We start from the raw sequence: 21,562 nt of genomic DNA on the forward strand, positions 1-21,562 counted from the left end.
GCAGAGTGTTGGCATATGAACAGAAGTGACATGGCCAGTATGAAGCATAAGTTTTAAGAGGTGGCTGAAATCCTGAAGATGGGGCTGCCTACTTCTACCAGTTTTTTTGCTTTTACCTCTGCCCCGATCCAAATAGACTTCTTTGTTTTGGGTCCTGCAATGAGGAGACACTATGGGGACTTACAGCCAACCTACAGTTACTGAAATATAGTACAAGTGAAAAATAAAGATATGTTGTTATAAGTTACTGAAAAATTTTTAGGGTCATTTTTTTACTCTAGCAGAGCTGACTAATGCAAATACCACATTGTAAATGATAAATGGAAGATATAATAAATACAATAGTCTCAATTCCCAATCACCTTTATTTCTATAAAAGTACATTAAATAAATTAACTCAATATATACAAATAGAACCTATATAAATAGAAAATTCCCATATACAAAACCTTTTTAAAAAAATTATATAAATATATACAATGTTAACCACAGAAATTTTTAAGTACCTTAAATCATAAACTACGTAGTTTCTTTGTATAGTAGTCTTATAAAAATATAGTTAGCTGTCAAATGTCTAATTGACACCACTTAGTCAGTTAAAGTGCTAAACTGTAATGCATATTAGGAAAGTGTCCAACAGAGAAGTCTCCTGCATTTAACATATTAGTGTAAAAGTCTGCCAATTGCTTTCAACTTCCAAAAGTACTCCTAGGGGGGAAAAAAGAAAGAAAAATAAAAGGAACCTAAACACCATATTACAAAAGGACAGATGTATGTTAGAAAAGCCCACTGAATTTCCATTTTACTTTCCGATAGCATTTATAGTCAGTCTCTCAAACAGCTCTCTGCAAGTTTACCTGGGATGTTTTAAGGCATCTCTTCATTTGTTTTTTGCTTGCATGACCTAGTTTCTTCTTTAGTGCAGAATATACATCTAAAGCATGATCTGTGCAAAAGGTGCCATAGTGTTAAAATAAAAATGACTTGGAATTGGTTGTACCGTTCATTACATTCCAAAGTGACTAATGTGATGTCCAAACCAGAATGCTCAGGAGCTCTTTTGGGATCCAGTGGTCCTTGTGCTCCAAAGTACTCATTTGTGTTTCCATATCTCCTATTGTCTTAAACATTCTTGGTCACAATGCAGCGTAGCAGGTGTGACAGCAGCTCCAACATGCGCTCTCTACGCAACGTTTAGTGGCGAGCGCTCCTTCCCATTCTGCCCCGCTCTGGTCTTTCTGCACTTATACAGTGATAGAGACAGGATGATGATGAAGATGATGACCACGAACACCACTGCTCCCACGATGAAGAACGTTTCTGAAAAATAAAAAAACACCACTCAATTTGGAGAACTTGAATCCACTACTGGTGGCAGAATCGATGGCATGAGCCCAAGTTACACCATCCTTTTTCTGCACAATTTGAAATTTCTTCCACTCTTCCCATCTCACTAAGATTAGGAAAGAATTTGTCAAACCTAGATGTTTTCGAGGAGTTGATGATGGTTAAAAGCATTAAATGGGCCACTTAATGATGTTCACAGTCTAGAAAAGATACACATAGCTGGAAGTAAGAACAGTTGTTGGAAACCAGTAGCTAAAAATGATGCTGAGTTTGGTGGCAGGGCTTCTTGTAGAGGGAGACCAAAGTTCTACCAGGCTGCAGGTGAAGAGGAGAGAGAACTAGGTGACGTAGTAGGTGGCCTTTGAAACACCTTTAGAGGGCACATTTCAGCAGACAGAAAAGACAGGGGAAGCAGAGACCTGGCTGTGCACAAAGGCAGAGGTTATAGAATTAGAGCAGGCTGCGGGTGTGATGGTTTGGGACCAAAAGGAGGGGACTTGTCAACAGCAAAAACAGGAGAGAAAACTTCACTCAGAACTGGTTTTTACAACTGAAAACCTTGTCTTACCAATGAGTTAGGTCACCATTACTGTCCCTTGACTCTTTTGGTCCCTGAAAATACTCAGAGCATGTTCCCTGGGCAGCCTGGAGAGAGACTCATAAACTTGCAGCCTCAGGCACCTGTCATATCCCCAGAGTCACATGTCTGGGCCCCAGGTGTGTGCATACGCACAGGGACGTAGTGTAGTCCCTCTGGTAACAGCCCATCCTGGTGCTCAGAAATTTCTACTGGGTGTTGCTGTAGTTGGTCCAGAAACCACTTCCCTAGGATCCAAGTCAGCAGGAAAAAAACAAACAAACAAACAAACAAAAAAACAAAGAAATCTGTGACTTGATGCTAAATCCTAAACATAATAGTACTCTACAGAGAGTTTGGCACATGGTAGGTGCTCAGGGAAATACTGCTAACACAAGGGAACAACACAGAATCATTTCTAAATGTCCCAAAGCCTGAGAGAACCCAAAACAAACCCTAAAACACCCAAGGTAGTTTCTCCCTGAAGGTTTAACAAAAGAAGTCCATCCTGGTCCTGAGGTGGGGCATCCAAGCCTCCTGGACTAGTCACAAGCAGGGCCACTCACCTTTGAAGACACTTTTCTCTTGGCTTGTACACTCGATGAGGCTTTCCGGACTCTTCTGGTTGACTCTTCGGGATGGTATCACAGCTTGAACACTGAAACAGTAGTCTTTTCCTTTATCCACATCAATAAAAAATTCATTAGTGTCTGTCTTGGCTGTTTTCTGTGAAAAGATAAAAGAGTTCTTAATTCCTCCAGGCTCAGAGCAAATTCTTTACCCTTTATTAAGTCACTGTTGAAGTAAAAACTGGAGCTCTAAGCAAAGCCCATGTGGACAGAGCTGACATAGGAAGAAGTAGAAGTGACTTAGTTAACCAGTTACTCCTGATAACTACTAAGGATGCCTTTTCCAAGACTAAAAAGACCCAATTGAGGCACATCCAACCCCACGTAGCCACTTTAAAAGATATCTGTGGGAAAAGAAATAAGGCAGGCATAATTATTAAATAGAAAGTAAATTTGGGGGCTAGGGATGTAGCTCACCATGTGTGAGGCCCTGGGTTTGATCTCTAGCCCAGGTTTAAAAATAATAAACAAAAAAATGAGTTAATTTTGTCTCTGGGATCCTTAGAAGAGGAAGAAGTGTAAAATGTAAGGCTGATAGGACCTTAGAGATGATCTGGTCCAGTCCCTTGGCTGAGGGTCCTGAGTTTCCAAGGGGGCCCTACACAAAGTGACAAGACAGCTCAGAGTCACAGGCAGAACCAGGACCTGTTGTCCTGTCCCCTCCTACTTCACCCACTACTCTTTCGACCACCCGTTCTGCTGTGTTTGAATTGGGGAAGAAGTGGGCTATAAAAATCAAGGATCCACAATTTAAAACAAGACATAAAAACAAATGAAAAATTCTCACCTTTCCTGTGCTTGAAGCTTTCCAATAATAAAGTGTATAACGTAAGTCTTTGCCGAAAACATCCCGGAGGCTTAGGAATGTGCCATTCCTTCTGACTAATGTACGTGCATCTTGTACTGTCACATTCAGTTTTGTCCCAACTTGTTCAAAACTCTGAATCGTTGGCTGTCCAAGTTTTGCTGAAATGTAGAAATTGATCTTGGTTGAGACCAAATAATTCTATACAAAGTAAACCTCATTTAGTTGTCACAGTTAACAGCTCTATTGTTTCCCATATAAAACACTCGCACAGAATCAACTCCCCAGCCATCAGCCAGTCGTGGTGGCCACGGAGCTGAATGCTAAGACATTCCCTGGCAGCACTGCTCAAAGGGAATACAATGGGAACCTCAGAGGAATTTTTAAATTTCCTCATGGTTCACATTAGAAAAGGAAAATGGAACAGATGAAGTTAATTTTAATAACATACTTTGACAATATATCTATACTATTATCATTTTAAGATAAAACTGACATAAAAACTTTTGAAATATTTTACATTTTAAAAATTCAGTGTATATTTTACACTTACAGCATTAGCCATATTTCAAGTGGTCAATGGCTATGATACTGCAGAGTGCAGTTGTGAAAGTTCCTGTAGTTTATGTACAATAAATTGGGGACTGTGGGAAGGCCCAGGATATGTCCTTGGTATGTCAAGGAATTAGTTTTAACCTTTAGATCCCTGCAAGGGCTCACTTATCTCATGTGCTTTGGTTGAATAACAGCAAAACAAATCCTATTTAACAACCATTTCCTGCAAGTCACAGAAAAGGTATGTGTGTGTACATGCAAAGAAAAAATTCTATTTATTTACTTATTTTTGTATGGGCATTGAACACAGGGGTGCTTAACCACCAAGTCACATCTCCAGCCCCTTTTTAATAGTTTATTTACAGATGGGGTCTTGCTAAGTTGCTTAGGACCTCGCTAAATTGCTGAAGCTGGATTTGAACTCACAATCCTACCTCAGCCTCCTAAACTGCTGGGATTACAGGCAGGTGCCACCACGCCCAGCTAATATTTTTTATCTTGTACTCACAAAGATTTGAACTGGATCACAAAAACTCAACAACTATAGGAGGAAATCATGAGATATCAATGATCCTGCAGTTACAGGAGGGGCAGTGGCTACATCTATGCTCTAGCCCAGTGCCACAGAGATACACAGGTATGGCACTGAGTTTGAAGAGAGTCTTGCCAATGGGGGCCCTGGGAAGGTGGCCACATTCACCTGGGGTAATGAGACTGGCAAAGTGGATACAGAAGAGGAAAGGTTGGCTGATTGTCCCTCCACCCCTTCTCACCATCCCTGCCTGGAGAACCCTTTATCATCACAGGGCAGCTAGAGGGGTAAATATGAAAACACCAACAACTAACCAGCAGGCTTTTTAAAAGAAGGTGATTTCACTCTTGTTAATATGGTACACGTTTATTTAAAATGCCTAAATCAGAACCATAGTTGTGATAAAAATGTTTGAATCTGCTACTTGGCAGGAATTCTCTGAATTCCCTCCTTAGATCCCAGGGTTAGCATGCTAGAAGAAGACAGGCAGGAGAGCACTTCACACTTTCTAAACCAGAATGAGGGAGGCAGGCTGAGAAACACCTCCAGAACTACAGGATCACCGACACAGGCCAAGGGCCGGCACAATGCGGGACACTCAAGTTCAATTGATTGAAAAAGGCCAGCACAAGCTCAAGGGGAAACTCTGGGTTTCCTCATGGATTTGTGACCATTTGGGAATTTCCTTCACTGGGATTTCTGCTCTGATGATGGGACAGATGGGGTGTGATATGTATGGTGGGGAAAGCTGAAAGCCACCCCTGGCCACACATGTTCAGCTGGTTACTGGTAGGGACTGGGGGCAGAACAGTGGAGAAAGTTACTTGATGATACTGTTATCAACTCCAAAGTTCACATTTTATGAACCTCCTGCCATATCTGGAGTGAGGAGGGCTACGGCACTTACCAGTTTCTGAGAAAAAAGGTGTGATTATGGATATATATTTTATCTAGGGGGCCCTAGGAGTCAAGAAGGAGCTTGTGAAATCACTGATATATCTCGCTGGACCTGGATTAGGATCTTAGGCCAAGTGGGAAGAATATCTAGATGCTTAGAACAAGAATGAAGGTATGACAAACGGAGCTACTTACTTTCCAGGTAAGGGATAAACTTCGGGGCATTTTGAAGGACAGGGTCCCCCATAGAACCAATGGTATCTAAGTTCCGTGGCGGGTAGGAAAGAACCCTTGCAGAGTATGTCTGCTGCACATCCTGCACAATCTCCTCAGTGAGGTCACACTCTGTGTCTGTCGTGTAGAAGCATTTGCTCTTCCAATCACCTAATCCAGCGCTAGAGGAAGGAAGGAAGAAAAAGAAATGGAATATAACAATCTGCATCCAACAAGACAGCTGGCTTTCTGGCTGTGGTGTTCTGTGCTAAGGATAAGAGTATCCACAACCAGTCCTTCAGAGGCTGGTGAGTCTGCCCAGCACCCCAAGGGCTGACTTTACAGAGAAGGCAACTGAGAGAGTGAGATTGGGTGACTTGCTCAAAATCACACCTGCATTTTGAACCACTCAGTTGTTTGACTCCTGAGTCTGTGTTCTGAACCATGCTGTTAAATATCTCTTAAAATGGAGATGCTTTGTCGTAGTTACTTGGGAGAAAGAGAAGTTTTGAAAGTTTTCCACTCAACTTTTCCTTACAGTCTACTTTCTATATCATACTACATTCTGTTTATTACATCACATTCTACATTCTATGTAGAACATGGTCTCTACAGTAATAGTTTATCTAATAATATATTCTATAGCATTCTATTCTATTGTCACCATTATTAGTGTGGTTATTAGTCATTTGTTGACTCTGCTGTATGCCAGATACTATACTGGGTCTTTTATACATGTTACTTCATTTGATCTAATCCTTCCAAGAAGGTACTGGATTTTTTTTTTTAACATATGGGAACATGGAAGCTCAGAGACACTACCTTTCCAAGATCACATGGCTAAAGAGTGGCAGAGTGGTTTGTTGGTTTCATTAAACTACATGCTAAATGTAAATACAAGATGTGAACACATCTCATCAAAACTTACAGGATAACACTACAGGTAGTATCTACCTAGCAAAGTCTGAGAGGACAAGTCTAAAAGACAGATCTTTCTTTTGTAAGACATTAAGCATTGCAGAAGAAAGGATTTAAAGAACCTTACTGAAAATGAAATTCTTCTAAAGGACCCAAACAATCACAGGTTAAGTGTCACTGCATCGTGACCCACTGTCACTGTTCTGCCCTTCAGCCTCATCCTGCTGGAGTCTGAACCATCATTTGAGGTCAGGGTCCTAGGCCCCTTCCTCCAGGGATCTCCAGACTGAGTGCTATGCTCAGCATGGGTCTCTCCCTTCCCTGTCCCCGAGCGCCACACTGCCACTAATGCACTTAACCTGGCAACCTCTCTTTGTACCAGGGGTCCTGGCTCTTATGGTCCCTGCCAAGTGGCAGGGCTTTAGCGCTTTTCTGTGAATGACATGGTCTGCCTTTACAGGCTGAACTAATATATCATCAGGAGCATATGAATTCAACTGTCTAAATCCATGTATAAGAGCCATAAATGGGTATTCTTTAAAACTTAGAACTAAATAACCAATCTAAAAGAGTTCAGGTGAGCATAGTTTTTTATCCTAAAATTCACAAACTAAGGTTGCTATTGAGATATTTTTGTTTCTTATATTTAAAAAATTTTCTGTGATAAACATACAGAGGCTATTTGTTTCAGAATGACCCAATTGAATTTTCATCCTATTTGGAAGGGTGAACGGAAACGTGGTGATTCCTCTCCATTGTTGTGGCAGACAAGCCATTCAGTTTGCATGCAGCCACATACTGCCCGGGAGATACAGTATTTAATTACTCCCAACTCAGAAACAGGGACCATACACTCTTTGGCAAAATTTAGCACAAGGGCCTATAGCACGGTGAGTAGTGAAATCCTGTCAATGTAATGAAGGAGCAATTCTCTAGTGATGGAGGGCCCCTGAATACCACAGAGCACTTTAAGAGTCTTCGAGGTTCCCCTAGGTATTGCACAACCCCCACTTTTGGAAATAACCAAAGCCCCTCCAAAATTACTAAAAATTCCAACAGAATACACACCATCACTGAGTTATATGTTGTTTTCAGGAAGCTTGTAAAGTCAGTTTTAGCACTAAGAACATCCCCATGGAATCAATATTACAGGTGATGGTCTGGTGTGGAGGACTGAGCCAATAACATTTCCCACCCACCATTGAAATCTGCTTCCAAAGGGGAAAATGCAGCTGGAGCTCTGCATAGGGACTTTAGGGAGGGAGGCAGAGCTGCCCTGTGATGGAGCCAGGTTTCTAGGGTCAGGGCAGTGGGCAAAGGTAAGATGTTTCCTTAAGGGAAGAAAATGGGAGGAAAGGAGGCCCACCAAGGAGATATGCTGGGTAAGGATTTCCCTCTTCTTCCTAGCTTCAGGACCTCACATTAGACTGGAAGAGCCACCAGAAGAGGATCTAGGGAGACTGGAGCTCCAGGCCTGTGCGGGCACTCACCCACCAGCACCAGCATCATAGATCCTTCACCTTCCAGAGCAACAATTCCCTCATCTAGACAAAAACTGCCGTGCTCCTCTCAGCCTAGAAATCCAGTTTGCCCATCGACAGGTGAAAGAAGAGCTCAGATCTCAGTCTGTGGCTGATGGAAATGCTCCCAGGCCCTTCAGCAGAAAGACCTTGGTGAGATGGACCATCTGGCAAGGCCACCCTTCCCCCACTTAGGTCTGATGTAGGCAGGTCAGGGGTCATGCTCATTTAAATAATAGCAGCTTTTAAAAGTCCAAGAACTTAAGAGTTGACTAAGGGTGACGTTTCAAATTCAGGTATATCATAAATATATTTTAACACATTGCTCAAATATAAGATTGAATATATTTAGCATTCTTCCTCAAATCTAATTTTATTATCTAGAAGAAAAGTGTTTACTAAGGTATACTTAAGGTCTGTATTAAAGAAATTAATTACTAATTTTTAATTCATAGAAGTTGAATTGACGAGTTTGACTATAATCATGGGTTATGAAACTGTGCTCACTCTTTATGTATGTACACAGACACATACATACATTCATGCACAAACAGAGAGTCTCTTCCCTGTTGAATTGGCAATAGTTGTCGTGGAGTTCATTTTGAAAAACAAGGATGTCCACCTAAAAGACCCACCCTGTCCCCAGAAGGTGCATCTTAATGCTATAAAAGTCTGACACAAGCCTGACAAAACAACAGAACTGTAAAACACCTTTGATTTTTGCCAGTGATACATTTGTTTCTTTATACAATTAGTGTTAAATAATTTCCACAGCAGCTCTCCTCTATTTCTTAAAATCTCTACCAAGTCTCCCAGTACATTTTAGAAACCAAAAGCTTGTCAAGAATACGGTGAAAACCATCAAGGAAAACATGTGGCACACCCTATACATTTAAATGGAATATGCTCTCCTAGGGAGAGCTGTCATTTAGAGGTGAGGCTTGAATGAGCCAAAGAGCCCCAGACAGCTGAAGGTGTAGACAATGAAGTCCTTCAGCCCTATTTCTGCGCCGCTCAGTGAGTCAGGAATTTGGCTTCCTCCGAGATCATGTATGCAACCAAATTTTGATTCAGAGTCCAAAGATTAATGAATCAACCACTGCTTAAGGGCAATGTATACATTATTATTGGAATTACTCCCCACCTTTTCCCTAACATGTTGGACACAGCTTAGTCTAGACAGCAAAACAAAAAGACATCTATGTTTAGATGAGATTAGTTACCACTGATCTTAAAGCACAGGCTCAGCAACTGCTCAGGATTGTTCACCTCTCTACAATTTACACTCTGCTTATGAATTTTCTCAACATTTCCAAAAACAGTGAAAACGTTATATAAGTTTAAGGTCTGGAAATGTTGTAGGCTTGATCAGGCATGACACTGGCCAGCGAATTATCATGTAAGCCCTCTTTTTTGTCATCTGCTAAATAACCTCATCCAAGAATCAGCTTTAAAGACATCTGTATTCAGAGCAGAAACATCAAAAACCTTAATTCTCTCTCTCTTGGACCTAACTTACCTTATCTGAACAGTGTAGACAAAATCGATGGGTTTGGGTTCCCACTCCAAAATTGTCTTGAAATTAGTTGATTTCCAAGTTAAATTATATGCTCTAACTGGAGTACCTTCGAACAACAAAGAAAGAGCTATTATTACGTGTTCTCAGTCCATAACTTTGTGCTAACAGTATAAAACACCTTCCCAGCCTCCCATCGCTATAAACTTTTTACACTTCTGTTTTCAACTGCAAAGGTTCTGCTATTGAATTATTAAGCGGGCGGGGGAACCACTTCTCAAATTTTCTTTAGACCCAGAAATTCCTCTTGGCAAGATCTACCCTGTAATCTATGGAAGCAGGCAAGGATCTTGAAATCCTTGTTTGGAAGTATTCAGAAAGCCCTGTCATAACTTGACCTGGAAGCATAGCCCAGGAGCCACGGAGAAATGCACAACTCAGGGTCACCTCACCAGAGAAGGGTAGCTAGGAAGGGTTTTCGGTAAGTTAGGAAGAGGGCAAATCCCACATGGGTAAGAGTTAGGAATGCATACAAATGAAAAAAGTCAAACTTGACCTTTTCCATTTTTATTCAAAACGTCTCTATCCTGAAACTTTCACCGAGATCAATGTGGACATAGTGGCCGGTCTGTTGGCTGTATTGTATTAGGATGCTTTGTTAAGGTCTTCTGGGTCATATGCTAAAGGTCGAAGTCTCTGCCGGGTCCCAAACACGGAATAGGCATGGGGTAGGCACAGTGTAGTGCCTGATCGTGCAGCAGTGTTCTATACAATTCTAAAACAAGGACCGCCACCACCACCACCACCACCACCACCAAAAAAAAAAAAAAAAAAAAAAAAAAAACCCAAGGGCGCTCTTTATTAAGGGAAGATGAACATACAATGAAAGATAATATCCAAACCATACTCTCTGCACGTCGACCTGTGCGGATAAGGGGGCACGTCCCATCAGAGTCAAGGTCGAAACTCACTAGTAAGCTCTTGACTCAAAATTAAAGCGGGAGCCCAAAATTCGCTTACACAACAATGGATACACCAAGCAAAACATCTCTAACAGAAGGCGAAGACGGGTCTGGGACACTTACTACCATCCCGCCCGTGCGCCTCACGGCACGGGTTCATTCAAACCCGGCTAGGGGAGCGCGGCTGAGCTCCTCCGAAGCTGGGGGCACTACGCAGCACGCCCTCAGTCAGGACTGCCCCTTCTCTCCCGCGGGCTGCGCGCCCCGGCTTCCTCCACATATGCAACTCACCTGCAGCCCTAGCCACCTGGGCAAGGACCCAGCCGAACAGAAGCGTCCGTGTGAACGTTGTCTCTAGGCGTGGGATCCGGGTCCAGGCAGGACTCGCCATGTCTACAAACGGGCTGCAAGGTCGGATGGATTCCGAGACGCCTCGGAGGCTGGGGAGGCTGGGCTGCAGGCGCTCTGGGGTGAACAGGACGAGCAAGGGGGTGCTGGGAGCACCGAGTCTGCCCCAGCTCGTGAGGGGTGCGCTTTAAAGAGGCGCACCACCGCCCGCGCCTCAGCTGGCCCCGGCGCCCGCCCCCGCCGCTCTCCCACTCCCCGCCCTGCGCCCAGGTCACTGGCCGCCGCGGTGGGCGGCCCCTGGCGAATCCACACCCCTGCCCCGCCTTCTCCCCGTAGGAAACTCCGGGACCCTGCAAGGAATGACTCACCCGTGATTCAATCGCACCGCCGAGCGCCAAACTGCCCTTTGGCGCAGGCGGGTCCAGGTGCTGAGAGAATCAGGGCTCCGGGCATCCCCAGTCCCCCAACCTTCGGTCTGGGTGACCAGCATATCTACGGGGAAGAAAGAGGGGCGCGTTGGGAAGCGCTCTCGAGTTGGAGGGAAGGGATTCTTCCGTGTGGTCTGTACTAGTGGGAGCGGAAGCGTTGAGAGCATTTCGTAGAAAGTAAGGGTTCTGGGCTCAGCTGGGGTAGAGGAGGGCATTTCCCGCGACCTTGCGCATGCGGGGCTGAGGCTCTGCTGGTGCCGCCAAATAACTGCGCGGTGGTGAGCAAGCCCCACTCCCAGCCCGTCTCCTGGGTTACCTGAAGAGCAAGGACCTCCGGCCTGCCTGCCAAACAGGGCTTTTAGGAGCCCACTGTGTAAGGGTGTTGCAAATACAGATGTCTGCCGTGGATATAAACGGCCCTCAGCCCACAGGTCGGAAGGCCAGTTGTCCCAGGCGCCATGGGGTCCAACTCGGATAGTGATTGAGGAAGAGCAGCCTCAAATCTGGCAGTTTGCCTCTGGAAGAATTTCAGCGTGACATCTGCAGCTCTGTGGTTCCAGAAAGGATGGTTCTCACGTTGAAGAAGACGTCTGTGGGATTGAGTGAGTTCTCCCAAGTGTAGAGAAACCAAAAATGAAATTGAAAAATATGATCAGACTTTCAGGCTACTTGTTCTTCTCCCGGCATCCCCGCCTTACTTTTTTCCCTCGCCGGAGGCTGGGTACTGAAACCAGGGTCTTGCACATGCTAAACTCACGCTCTACCGCTGAACTGTACCCAAGTCCTGTGCCACTAACTTTAAACTTTGTTTTTTTTTTAATAATTTTCCGGCCTCCTCTTCTGTGGTGTGAAGTTGTCAGGCATAAGAATGTTAACAATTATCCTTTTTGTGTGGCATTGTACACCATCTTGTCAAAGTCTTTCCCATCATTCCTTCTTTTTTTTATATTTTATTTTATTTATTTATTTATTTTTGACTATGGATAGTACGGGAGAGTTCTTGGAGAGTGGAGTTTGTGAAGTCAACCTTGCATTTTAGTATATACTATACACACATTCCCATATATTCTGCTGAGGCATAGTATTATGAAATTCATTTTAAACGAAGTAAACTTTGCAAAATTTTAATTTTCTCCCCTTGCCTGAGTGGAGACAACACAACCAGGCTTAACATTTGCCATCCTTCCTAAAGGGGAAAACTGTGCTTACTGGTTTCCTCCTTGAGCTCTCCTCCAGTTCTAAAACCCACGAAGTTTATATTTGCAAAACTAAGCCTGCAGTCCTCTTTTTTGCAGTCTCTGGCTGGAGTCATTTTCCCTACCAGATCTTCAGCCCCACTTGGGATGGATTCTTCCCTCTCTGTAGTTAAAGATCAAGAAAATCGTTACACTTCAACCAAGTTTTCCAAAACCCAAGAAACTGATTGTTCCTCTCTGTGCAGAGAAATTCCATTTGGAGTTACTAACTGTCCAGAAATCATATGGAAAGAGTTTTAAGGGATGTTAAGATCAACCATTTGATAATAAAAAAAAATGTGACACAAAGTGCCATAAATACTGATGAATTAGATGACTATTTTGCATATCCATTGTCAGTCAGGGAACAAAGGAATGTTTAGGGTGTTTGAATAGGTTTTTGAGTAAATATAGAATATTGTTATTTGCTGAAATTGTTCCTATTTTCTAGAAGAGGAGGAAGAAAACTGGTCATAGCAAATCATATTTCATGCAAAGTTTTTCTCTAACTGATCTAATTGTGGCCAGATGATTTCTAGAACAACTGTTGTTTGGCACTATTAAAAATACATTTCTACCTGGGCACGGTGGTGCACACCTGTAAACCCAGCTATTGGGAAGATTGAGGCAGAAGGACCTCAAATTCAGGGTCGTCCTGGGCATCTTGGAGAGACTGTCTCAAAATAAAAAATAAAAAGGGCTGGGGATATAGCTCAAAGACCCTGGGTTCAATCCCCAGTACCAGAAAAGCAAATAGAACTACATTCATGAAATTTCACTATTGATATTTACTGCACAGAAGCAAATTTATTGTTTAACCTACTTCCTACCTTTACGCAATTTTTCTTACTCTCTTCAGTAAAGTTAAGCTTTTGATACATCTTAGAGGTTCTGAAAAGTTCCATAAATTACTAAGCTATCATTATAATCATGCTGGCCTGACCAGTCCTTTCTGATTAAATCTTAGAATGTAGAGGGGTGGAGAGGATCTCACAAACATCGTTTTCAAATGAAGATCCTGAGACCCAGATGACCGACAGAGCAACACAGATCTGATTTTCTCACTCCAAGGGCTTTCCTTCTATGACCGTGCTTCCTTCTATTCCCAGGGCACACAAGTAAGATTGGATCACAAACTCCATTGACTGAAAGATTAATTTGTCCACCCACAGGTACTCAACAATGTTCTGCAGTTGGTTCAGAAAACACTTGTGGTGAAACCAGGCACATTGGCCTTGCCTATAATCCAAGCTACTTGGGAGGCTGAGGCAGGAGGATTGAAAGTTCAGGGACAGAACTTAGCATGTCAGTGAGACCCTCAGCAACTTAGTGAGACCCTGTCTCAAAATAAAAAATGACAAGGGCTGGGGATGTAGTTCAGTGGAATAGTGCCCCTACCCCTGCCCCTGAGTTTAATCTCCTGTACCAAAACAACCCTCCCAAACAACAAACAAACCCCCAAAAACAACAAAAAGAAAGAAAGAAAGAAAGAAACTTTGAATTTGGGGAACTTGTTCTTAGGCAGAAACATCCTGTCAGCTATTCCTTACAACTTACGTGCATGAGGAAGGTTTGAGTTCCCTTTGCACAATAGTGATGAAATGTGGTGAAAATGTCCAGGTGCCGTTTCATTACCAACTCTTATTCATCAAGTATTTTACTTGATCTCAGTTGTGCACTTTTTTGTCAGTCTTTCCCATTCTTGTTGCTTGGGAAAATAGGAACTGCTTTGTTTGTTTATTTGTTTTGTTTTGTTTTTTTCATCTCCCAGTCCTTTGCACAATTACAAGCACATAGTAGGTGCATAGTGCATTTTGAATCAATGAAAACTTTATGGAACCATGCATGCATCAAAATATTTTCATGGAGTTAAGCCAATCCCCCAAAACCAAAGGCTGAATATTTTCCCTGATAAGTGAATGATAATAAATAATGGGAGTGGGGGAGTGGGGGATGGGGAGTGAGAAAAGAATGGAAGAACTTTAGATTATGTAGAAGGAAATGAAGCAGGGGTATGAAAAATAAAGAAATGAGACAGACATCATTACCCTATGTATATGTACGATTACACAAATTGTATGAATCTACATCATGCACAACCATAGAAAGGAAATGATGTACCCCATTTGTGTACAATGAATCAAAATGCAGACTAAAAAATTTAAAAAATAATAATTTTATAAAAAAGAGAGACTAAATCTGTCACTGAACTTTTTCTGTTTAGGGACCAGACAGTGAGCAGTCCATAATGTTCAGATTGCTAAGAAAATGCAAATCTATGGGTAGAAAGGCAGCATTTGACAGCAAGCTCCAACTGTCTAACCAGAGATTTGACAACCCTTCCTGTGGCCAGAAAGTCTAATCAGGAGTGTAGTTGAGAGCAGAAACAAATGCAAAGTCTGGGAACTGGTCACATTTTTCTAAAAGCTTTCCTTCTAGTGTGACTCAGAATATACCCAGTCATGCGATGCGATGATGCTGTTGATAGCTTTCCTTGCTTACAGAGGCTTCATGACTTTTTGGAATAAATTCCTCAAAATGTCTGTGTCCCCAAGAAAGGGATAGGTTAAGATTTATGCAAACAGGTAAATTTGAGAGTAATTAAAAAAAAAACCAAAAACCTATTTTATGTATATGAAATTGCAAAAAGAGTGATGAAACCATTTCCCCCAAAATTCAGGTAAAAGGCAAAGTATGAAAAAGACCAGAGGGAATTAAGAGTTAGTGGGAACATAGAGTTCTGAAAAAAAAAAAAAAGTGACTCAGCAGAACCTAAGAAACATCTGGTAGGGCATAGTTAGTCATGGAAAAATTGGTAGTCATGATTATGCATTTTGTGAAAATAATCATGTACTAGTCTAACGGTTTTTATTTAGATCAAAATTAAATAGTTGAAAGACCATACAATAAAAATGGTTATCCTGATCATTCAAGAGACTCCTATTAACCATCTAGAATAGCTCACAGAAAACTTTACCCATTAAGTGCTCAGACAGTACCAGTATTCTGAAAAAACATAACTTCAGAGAAAAATCTTCCAATACAAGCCTTAGGCAAGGATTCATATTTTCAGCACACAACCATCTTTATAAACTCAAGGCTTATCAAACTGACAACTTTAATTCTGATAAACAGTTCACATTTTATTATCTACATACAATGTGACAAAATGGATATCATAAATATGAATCATGGATTTTTTTAGTAAGAAAAAGCCATTTAAAATGAAACTTTTAGCCCATGTTCATATTAGTATAGTGCTTATACAATTTAAAATTTTGTATATGGTATTATTTTCTGCACACATCCCTTAACTCCTCATTTCTGTAACTTCTTGTATCTGACACACACTAAATTTGATGAACACAAATTCATTCATTTGACAAATACTGAATGCTTACTAGAGGCCAGAGTCTCTGCTAGACCCTTGAAGCACAGAGTAAAACTGAAAAGTCCTTTTTTTTATTAAATATATCATCATTAATTCAGCCAACATCTTAATGGTTTGAATGATTTTCTATCAGCATTTTCTTTGATATAAAACAATCTTAACAATGATGTTTATTAGTAAATTTTGTTCCATGTCCTGACCCAAACAAAAAGATGTAGGTATATTATAGTCAGTCAATCAAACAGGTATTTTTTAACTCAGAAAATTGAAGTATATGTACTTTATCAGTTAGAATGTATTAATGGACTCTAAGTTTTGCATATGCATGAAGTATATGAAGCTCAAACATAAAAAGACAACTCTATAAAAGTCTGGAAGAAAAATTTCTCAGGTAATGAAAATATTAGTAAAACAAAACAAAAACAAAACAAAAAAATTTCTCAGATAATGACAATATTAGTAAAACAAAGCAAACCAAAAAACCAGCTCAAAAGCAGGTGTGCAGGAAATTTCATTGTTATTTACAGGTATACTTGTTGACATTTTATACAATAAAAAGTTGAGAGATGCTCCCAATTTTGTGCCTCCCATTCATCTAATCACTTGCTGCTTTTGATAGATGATATTCCCTCCAATTACACCAATTCCTCTTTCGAGTAGAGCTTTCAATCCAGGAAGTAAGTCCCTAATATGTGAAGTTGTTTCCACACTGGGAACATGTTCATAATGTTTACCTAGTTATAATTCTTTCTAAACCATTACCCATTAAGTTAATATATTCCAGCAACTTAAAATTTTAAATAAACTACAAACAAACCATGAAACAGCTTCTATTCCCTATCATAAAGGGGAAAACAGGATGCTATAGCTTGAATATTGTACCCTCTTTCTCCCCAACAAATTTGTATCTTGAAAAATTAACTTTCAATGTTATGACTAGGAGATGGGACCGTTGGTAAGAGACTAGGGCTCAGGTAAAGCCCTCATGAATGGGATTTATGCCCCTATGAAAAACTCCAGAGAGCTCCCTCTTCCCATGTCATGCACAGTGAAAAGAGCCATCTATGAACCAGAAAACTGAATTTGTAAGCAGTTTCTGCCAGAACCTTGATGTTGGACTTCTCAGTCTCTAGAACTGTGAGATATAAATTTCTGTTGTTTTAAAGACACTAAGGCTCTTCTTCAGCGCTGCCTATAGAGGCGTTAGCCATCTTATTTAGCATCATGGCCGCCCTTCGAGCTCTTGTGAAACACAAAATTGTCAAAATGAGGACCAGGAAGTCATTTGGCAACAGTCAGACTGGTATGTAAAAATTAAGCGCAACTGGGCAGAATCCCAGAGGAATTGACAACAAGTGCAGAGAAGATTCAAGGGCCAGATCTCGATGCCCAGAATTGGTTATGGAAGCAACAAGAAAACAAAGCACATGCTGCCCAGTGGCTTCCAGTTCCTAGTCCACAATGTCAAGCAGCTGGAAGTGCTGCTCATGTGCAACAGATCTTACTGAACTGAGTTTACTCACAATGTTTCCTCCAAGAACCATAAAGCCGTTGCAGAAAGAGCAGCCCAGCTGACCATCAATCCCAATGCCAGGCTGTGTAGGAAGAAAATGAATAGACAGTTCACATGCACTTTGTGTGCTTAAATAAAATCTCAAAAACTAAAAAATAAGTAAATAAATAAGGACACAGTCTATGATACAGAGCTAGAATGGACTCTAGAAGGTGCTTTTGGTACCATGTCAGTGACTGGCTTTTCAGAATTTGGTAAACTTTATAAACACTTACTGAAATAACCAAATTGAAAGGCTTGGTCTTAAGCCTGGACCTTATTTTAAGAATAGTATTTTTTGCATCTTCTATCATTGTAGATTTGTCAACCAATATCCTGCTTTCTGTAGGTTAATGAATATTTATTGAGTTATTACTATGTATGAGGCAATGTACCAAGAATTTTTATATTTGTCCTTTCTAGATATACATGACAGTTGAGTGTATTTTGACATATTATATATACATAGAATAAGTCTAATTAGTCCCAATTAGGACCCCATTATTGTGGTTGTAATATGATATGGAGTTGTGTTGCTCATGTATTCATGTGTAAGGATAGGAAAGATATGTCCAATTCATTCTACTGACTTTTCTATTCCTAACCCCTCCCTTCCCTTCATTCCCCTTTGTGTAGTCCAATGAACTTCCTTTCTTTTCTTTTCTTTTTTTTTTTTGTGGTGCTGGGGATTGAACCCAGGGCCTTGTGCTTGCGAGACACTCTGTCAACCGAGCTATATCCCCAGCCCCCAATGAACTTCTAGTCTTCCCCTCCCTTGTTGTGGGTTAGCATTCACATATCAGAAAGAACATTCAGCTTTTGGATTTTTGGGGGACTGGCTTATTTCACTTAGCATGATATTCTCCAGTTCTATCCATTTACCAGAAAATGCCATAATTTCATTCTTCTTTAAGGCTGAGTAATATTCCATGGTGTATATGTACCACATTTTCTTTATCCATTCATCTGTTGTAGGTCACCTAGGTTGGTTCCATAGCTTAGATATTGTGAATTGAGCTGCTATAAACATGGATGTGGCTGTATCTCTATAGTATGCTGATTTTAAGTCATTTGGGTATAAATTGAGGAGTGGGATAACTGGGTCAAATGGTGGTTCCATTTGAAATTTTCTGAGGAATCTACCAGGAACTATTATATTAATCCTTTTTGTAAAGTGTCTTGCAGTATAATCGGGGAGGACACAGAAACATAAGCTTCCACAAAGGAAAGCAGTAGAAATGAAGTGAGATGTTGCCACGCTTCTCACTAGTAGCTTGAGAGCTCTGTGCTCCCAGAGACTGCTTTATCTTTTTGTTTTTTAAGGTAGTTTTCCCCTTTATTCAGAATTAGATATTAGATAATTCGAAACAACTTGTCCTAACAATGTGAAACTGTCTAAAAAGTTCTCTTCTTCAATTCCAAATTGTGACAGACACAGATCCTGGCACATAGTAGGTGTCCTCCCATAGCCATCAAGATGTTTAAAGATATAAAAGGTGCTCAGGACCTCCAAAGAGAGCGTTTGCTCCTGACTAGAGTGATGGGAGAAGTTTTCCTGGAGGAAAGCAATATTTGAGCTATGTCTCAGTCTGTTTGGACTGCTATAACAAAATATCTAAAAAAATAAGAAATTGAAAAATACATTAGACTGGGTAATTCATAACAAGAATAGCAGTGCTGGCAGCTAAGAAGTCCAAGATCAAGATGCCAGTAGATTCATCGTCTGCTGAGGGCTCACTCTGTGCTGCACAGATGGTGACTGTTGGCTGTGTTCTCACATAGCAGAAGGGACGAACTCTCTTCTATGGATGTCAGGCAGTTTCCGCCTGAGGGAATGCTTAGACAATAACCAAGAAGCAGCCCTGACAAGGTTATGACAGTCTATCATGGTTATGGCTGATTTTTCTGAGAATCTAGGAACTCTGCAAAATGACATTGTTCCCTCTATTATTTCTTATTAGCTCACGTCGTAATACCAGTGGAAGAGCAAGTGATCATTTGGGAACATTCACTGGCTACCAGTACCAGTTTATTTCTATTATTTTCTACCAGTGAAGATGGATTTACTTATATAGTCCTCACAACAATCCTGTGAGAAATAGGTAGAAAATTTCACTTTACAGATGAGTTTACTGAAGCCCTGATAGATTAAGCAGCTTGTCCTTGCATACAGTTGGAAAATGGCAGAGCTGGTGGTGGAGCTCCGGGACACATCCCTGTAACCACCATGTCATGTCACCTCACCTTAATGATGGTGCTAAAATGCACGCGTGTGCCATGAAGGCTCAGGGAAAACTACTGCATCAATCCAAGTCCCATTTTCCTATTTCCCCCATGTTTCTGCCTTGTAAAGCTAACCCTCTCTGAATCCCTGGCTTTAAAACATGGGGAATTTTCAAAAGAAAACTGAGCCAAAACCTGGTCTTAGTAAAAAATGAAGGGCTCTTTATTTTGCCTTGTTTCTAATTCATTTTGTTCTGCATATTTCTCCATATTCAGATTGCTTTTTTTCCAGAAAGAAAAAGAAGCCATATCTGAAAATGGCTCATTTTCCTTAAGAACATGAAATAAATGCTCCTTGGCTCTTTTTGTTATTCATTAAGTAATATGGGGGGTGATTACAATCAATAAACTGGAGTCTGGGTTAGGAAGCCCTTTTTGACCTACTTCTTGCTTATGCAGAAGCGAACTGATGAATAAGTTTGATCCATAATCACCTCCATATATCTACCGGCCCTTCCACTGCGATTTTCTCACTTATGAACTCATGTCCTATTCATCGTCATGATTCAGTGGTCCAGGCTCATGATGGGACTTGTCATGGAGTCACTTGTATTTTCACTGGTCTCTTAGTATGATGATTCTCCTTACTTGGCAGCCCAGTAGGGAGCCTCTGCCATGAGCTCTCCCACGGGATGTCAGGCAGTCTCCCACTGACCCAACTCCTCCATGGACACTCACTTCCCCAAGCTTGGTCTAGATTGTCTGATGCCAACCTCAGAATCTGCCTCTGGGATAGGCTAGGGGGCCCCAGTGCCTGGGTATCAGGTCCCTCTTTGTTGATCAGTCCCTACCTTGTGTCCTCCCCCTGTGGTCATCCCCATTTCACCTTTAGAGTAGCCACTGATGTCTGCAGAAAGCATGGTGAGGCTGATCCCAGGAGAAACCTCTTGGTGCCCTTTTCCTCTCTTGCATCGGAAATATTTTCATGGTTTAGAAATCAGGTTCATTAAGAGCAGTTATAAAAGAAAAACCCCATGGAGGCAATGGTAATTAAGTGAGACAGTGTATGCGTTGGAGGACTTGGGGGAAGGAGAGAGTCTTGGTTTTATAACAGGAGGAGTATGGTGTTGACAATGTGGACATTAACCCTAAATATCCAGCAGCAGCCTCTCAGTGTCCCAAGAGGTAAAGGAGAGTTCTGTGCCATACCTGAGAAAGTCCTCCAGCCTCTGCCCTGATAGGACAGAAAGGCCATGTTTTAAGTGGAGATAGGGCTCCAGTTATACCAGGCAGTGCCAATAGACTAAGTCCCAGCTGCTTTTGAGACTGGGGGGTAGGGTGGTTAATCACAACTTCCTATGGTGATGGGTTATGATGACCCTGGGTGTGAAGAAGTGCCATCTCTGTGGTTTTCTTTCATAAAGAATTCCACCCACTCCAAATCACCCAAGAGAACTGACTCCTTCACGGCTCTGGATGGTACACGCCTTCCTGATAGCATGTGAGGCCTCCCCGGATAACCTAGGCTTCCTCCCTGGCCCAGCTTTCAGCTTTGGTTTTGGTATGCTGTCTCCATTGTGGGCCCCATGAAAATCTGGTCCTAGGATCTCTGACCCAGGCCCTTTCTGTTGCTAAAGAGGTGTGCATGCTGGCTCTTGGCTTCCTTTGGTGCCTGAGACTTGTTAGGTCAGGCGCTAAATGCTCTTCTGTCAGCAATTCAAAGAGAAGATTAAGGACAAGTTAAGCCTTTAGTTCAAATGGTTCACTTAATCCAGAAGCTAAGCACACTGAGTTTTGAGGCCACGTGAAATAGCCTTGGTCTTAAAATCAAACACGGGCATGGAAAAGTGGCACACCCTTCTGCCACTAAGGGTGTGTGTGCACACATGTACTTGAATGTCTAACTATTCAATT

General features: G+C 41.6%; 1 protein-coding gene and 1 pseudogene across 2 annotated transcripts; one reads left to right on the plus strand and one right to left on the minus strand.

Annotated features, from left to right (window-relative positions):
• Window positions 1-347: 347 nt before the first annotated feature.
• On the minus strand, window positions 348-10,969 carry F3 (coagulation factor III, tissue factor). The gene is made up of 6 exons (XM_079151478.1): window positions 10,763-10,969; window positions 9,513-9,618; window positions 5,538-5,737; window positions 3,341-3,519; window positions 2,491-2,650; window positions 348-1,320 (listed from the first exon to the last, which is right to left on the minus strand). Exons 1-6 carry the CDS (start codon window positions 10,860-10,862, stop codon window positions 1,184-1,186), a joined length of 882 nt encoding a protein of 293 aa, XP_079007604.1. The 5' UTR covers window positions 10,863-10,969; the 3' UTR covers window positions 348-1,183.
• Window positions 10,970-11,129: 160 nt separating this feature from the next.
• On the plus strand, window positions 11,130-17,519 carry LOC306654071 (large ribosomal subunit protein eL32-like; annotated as a pseudogene). Its single transcript, XR_013766920.1, has 2 exons — window positions 11,130-11,849; window positions 13,655-17,519. The product of XR_013766920.1 is annotated as a large ribosomal subunit protein eL32-like (transcript).
• Window positions 17,520-21,562: the final 4,043 nt, after the last annotated feature.

This window comes from Sciurus vulgaris, assembly GCF_902686455.1.
Source record: "Sciurus vulgaris genome assembly, chromosome: 1".
NCBI lineage: Eukaryota > Metazoa > Chordata > Mammalia > Rodentia > Sciuridae > Sciurus > Sciurus vulgaris.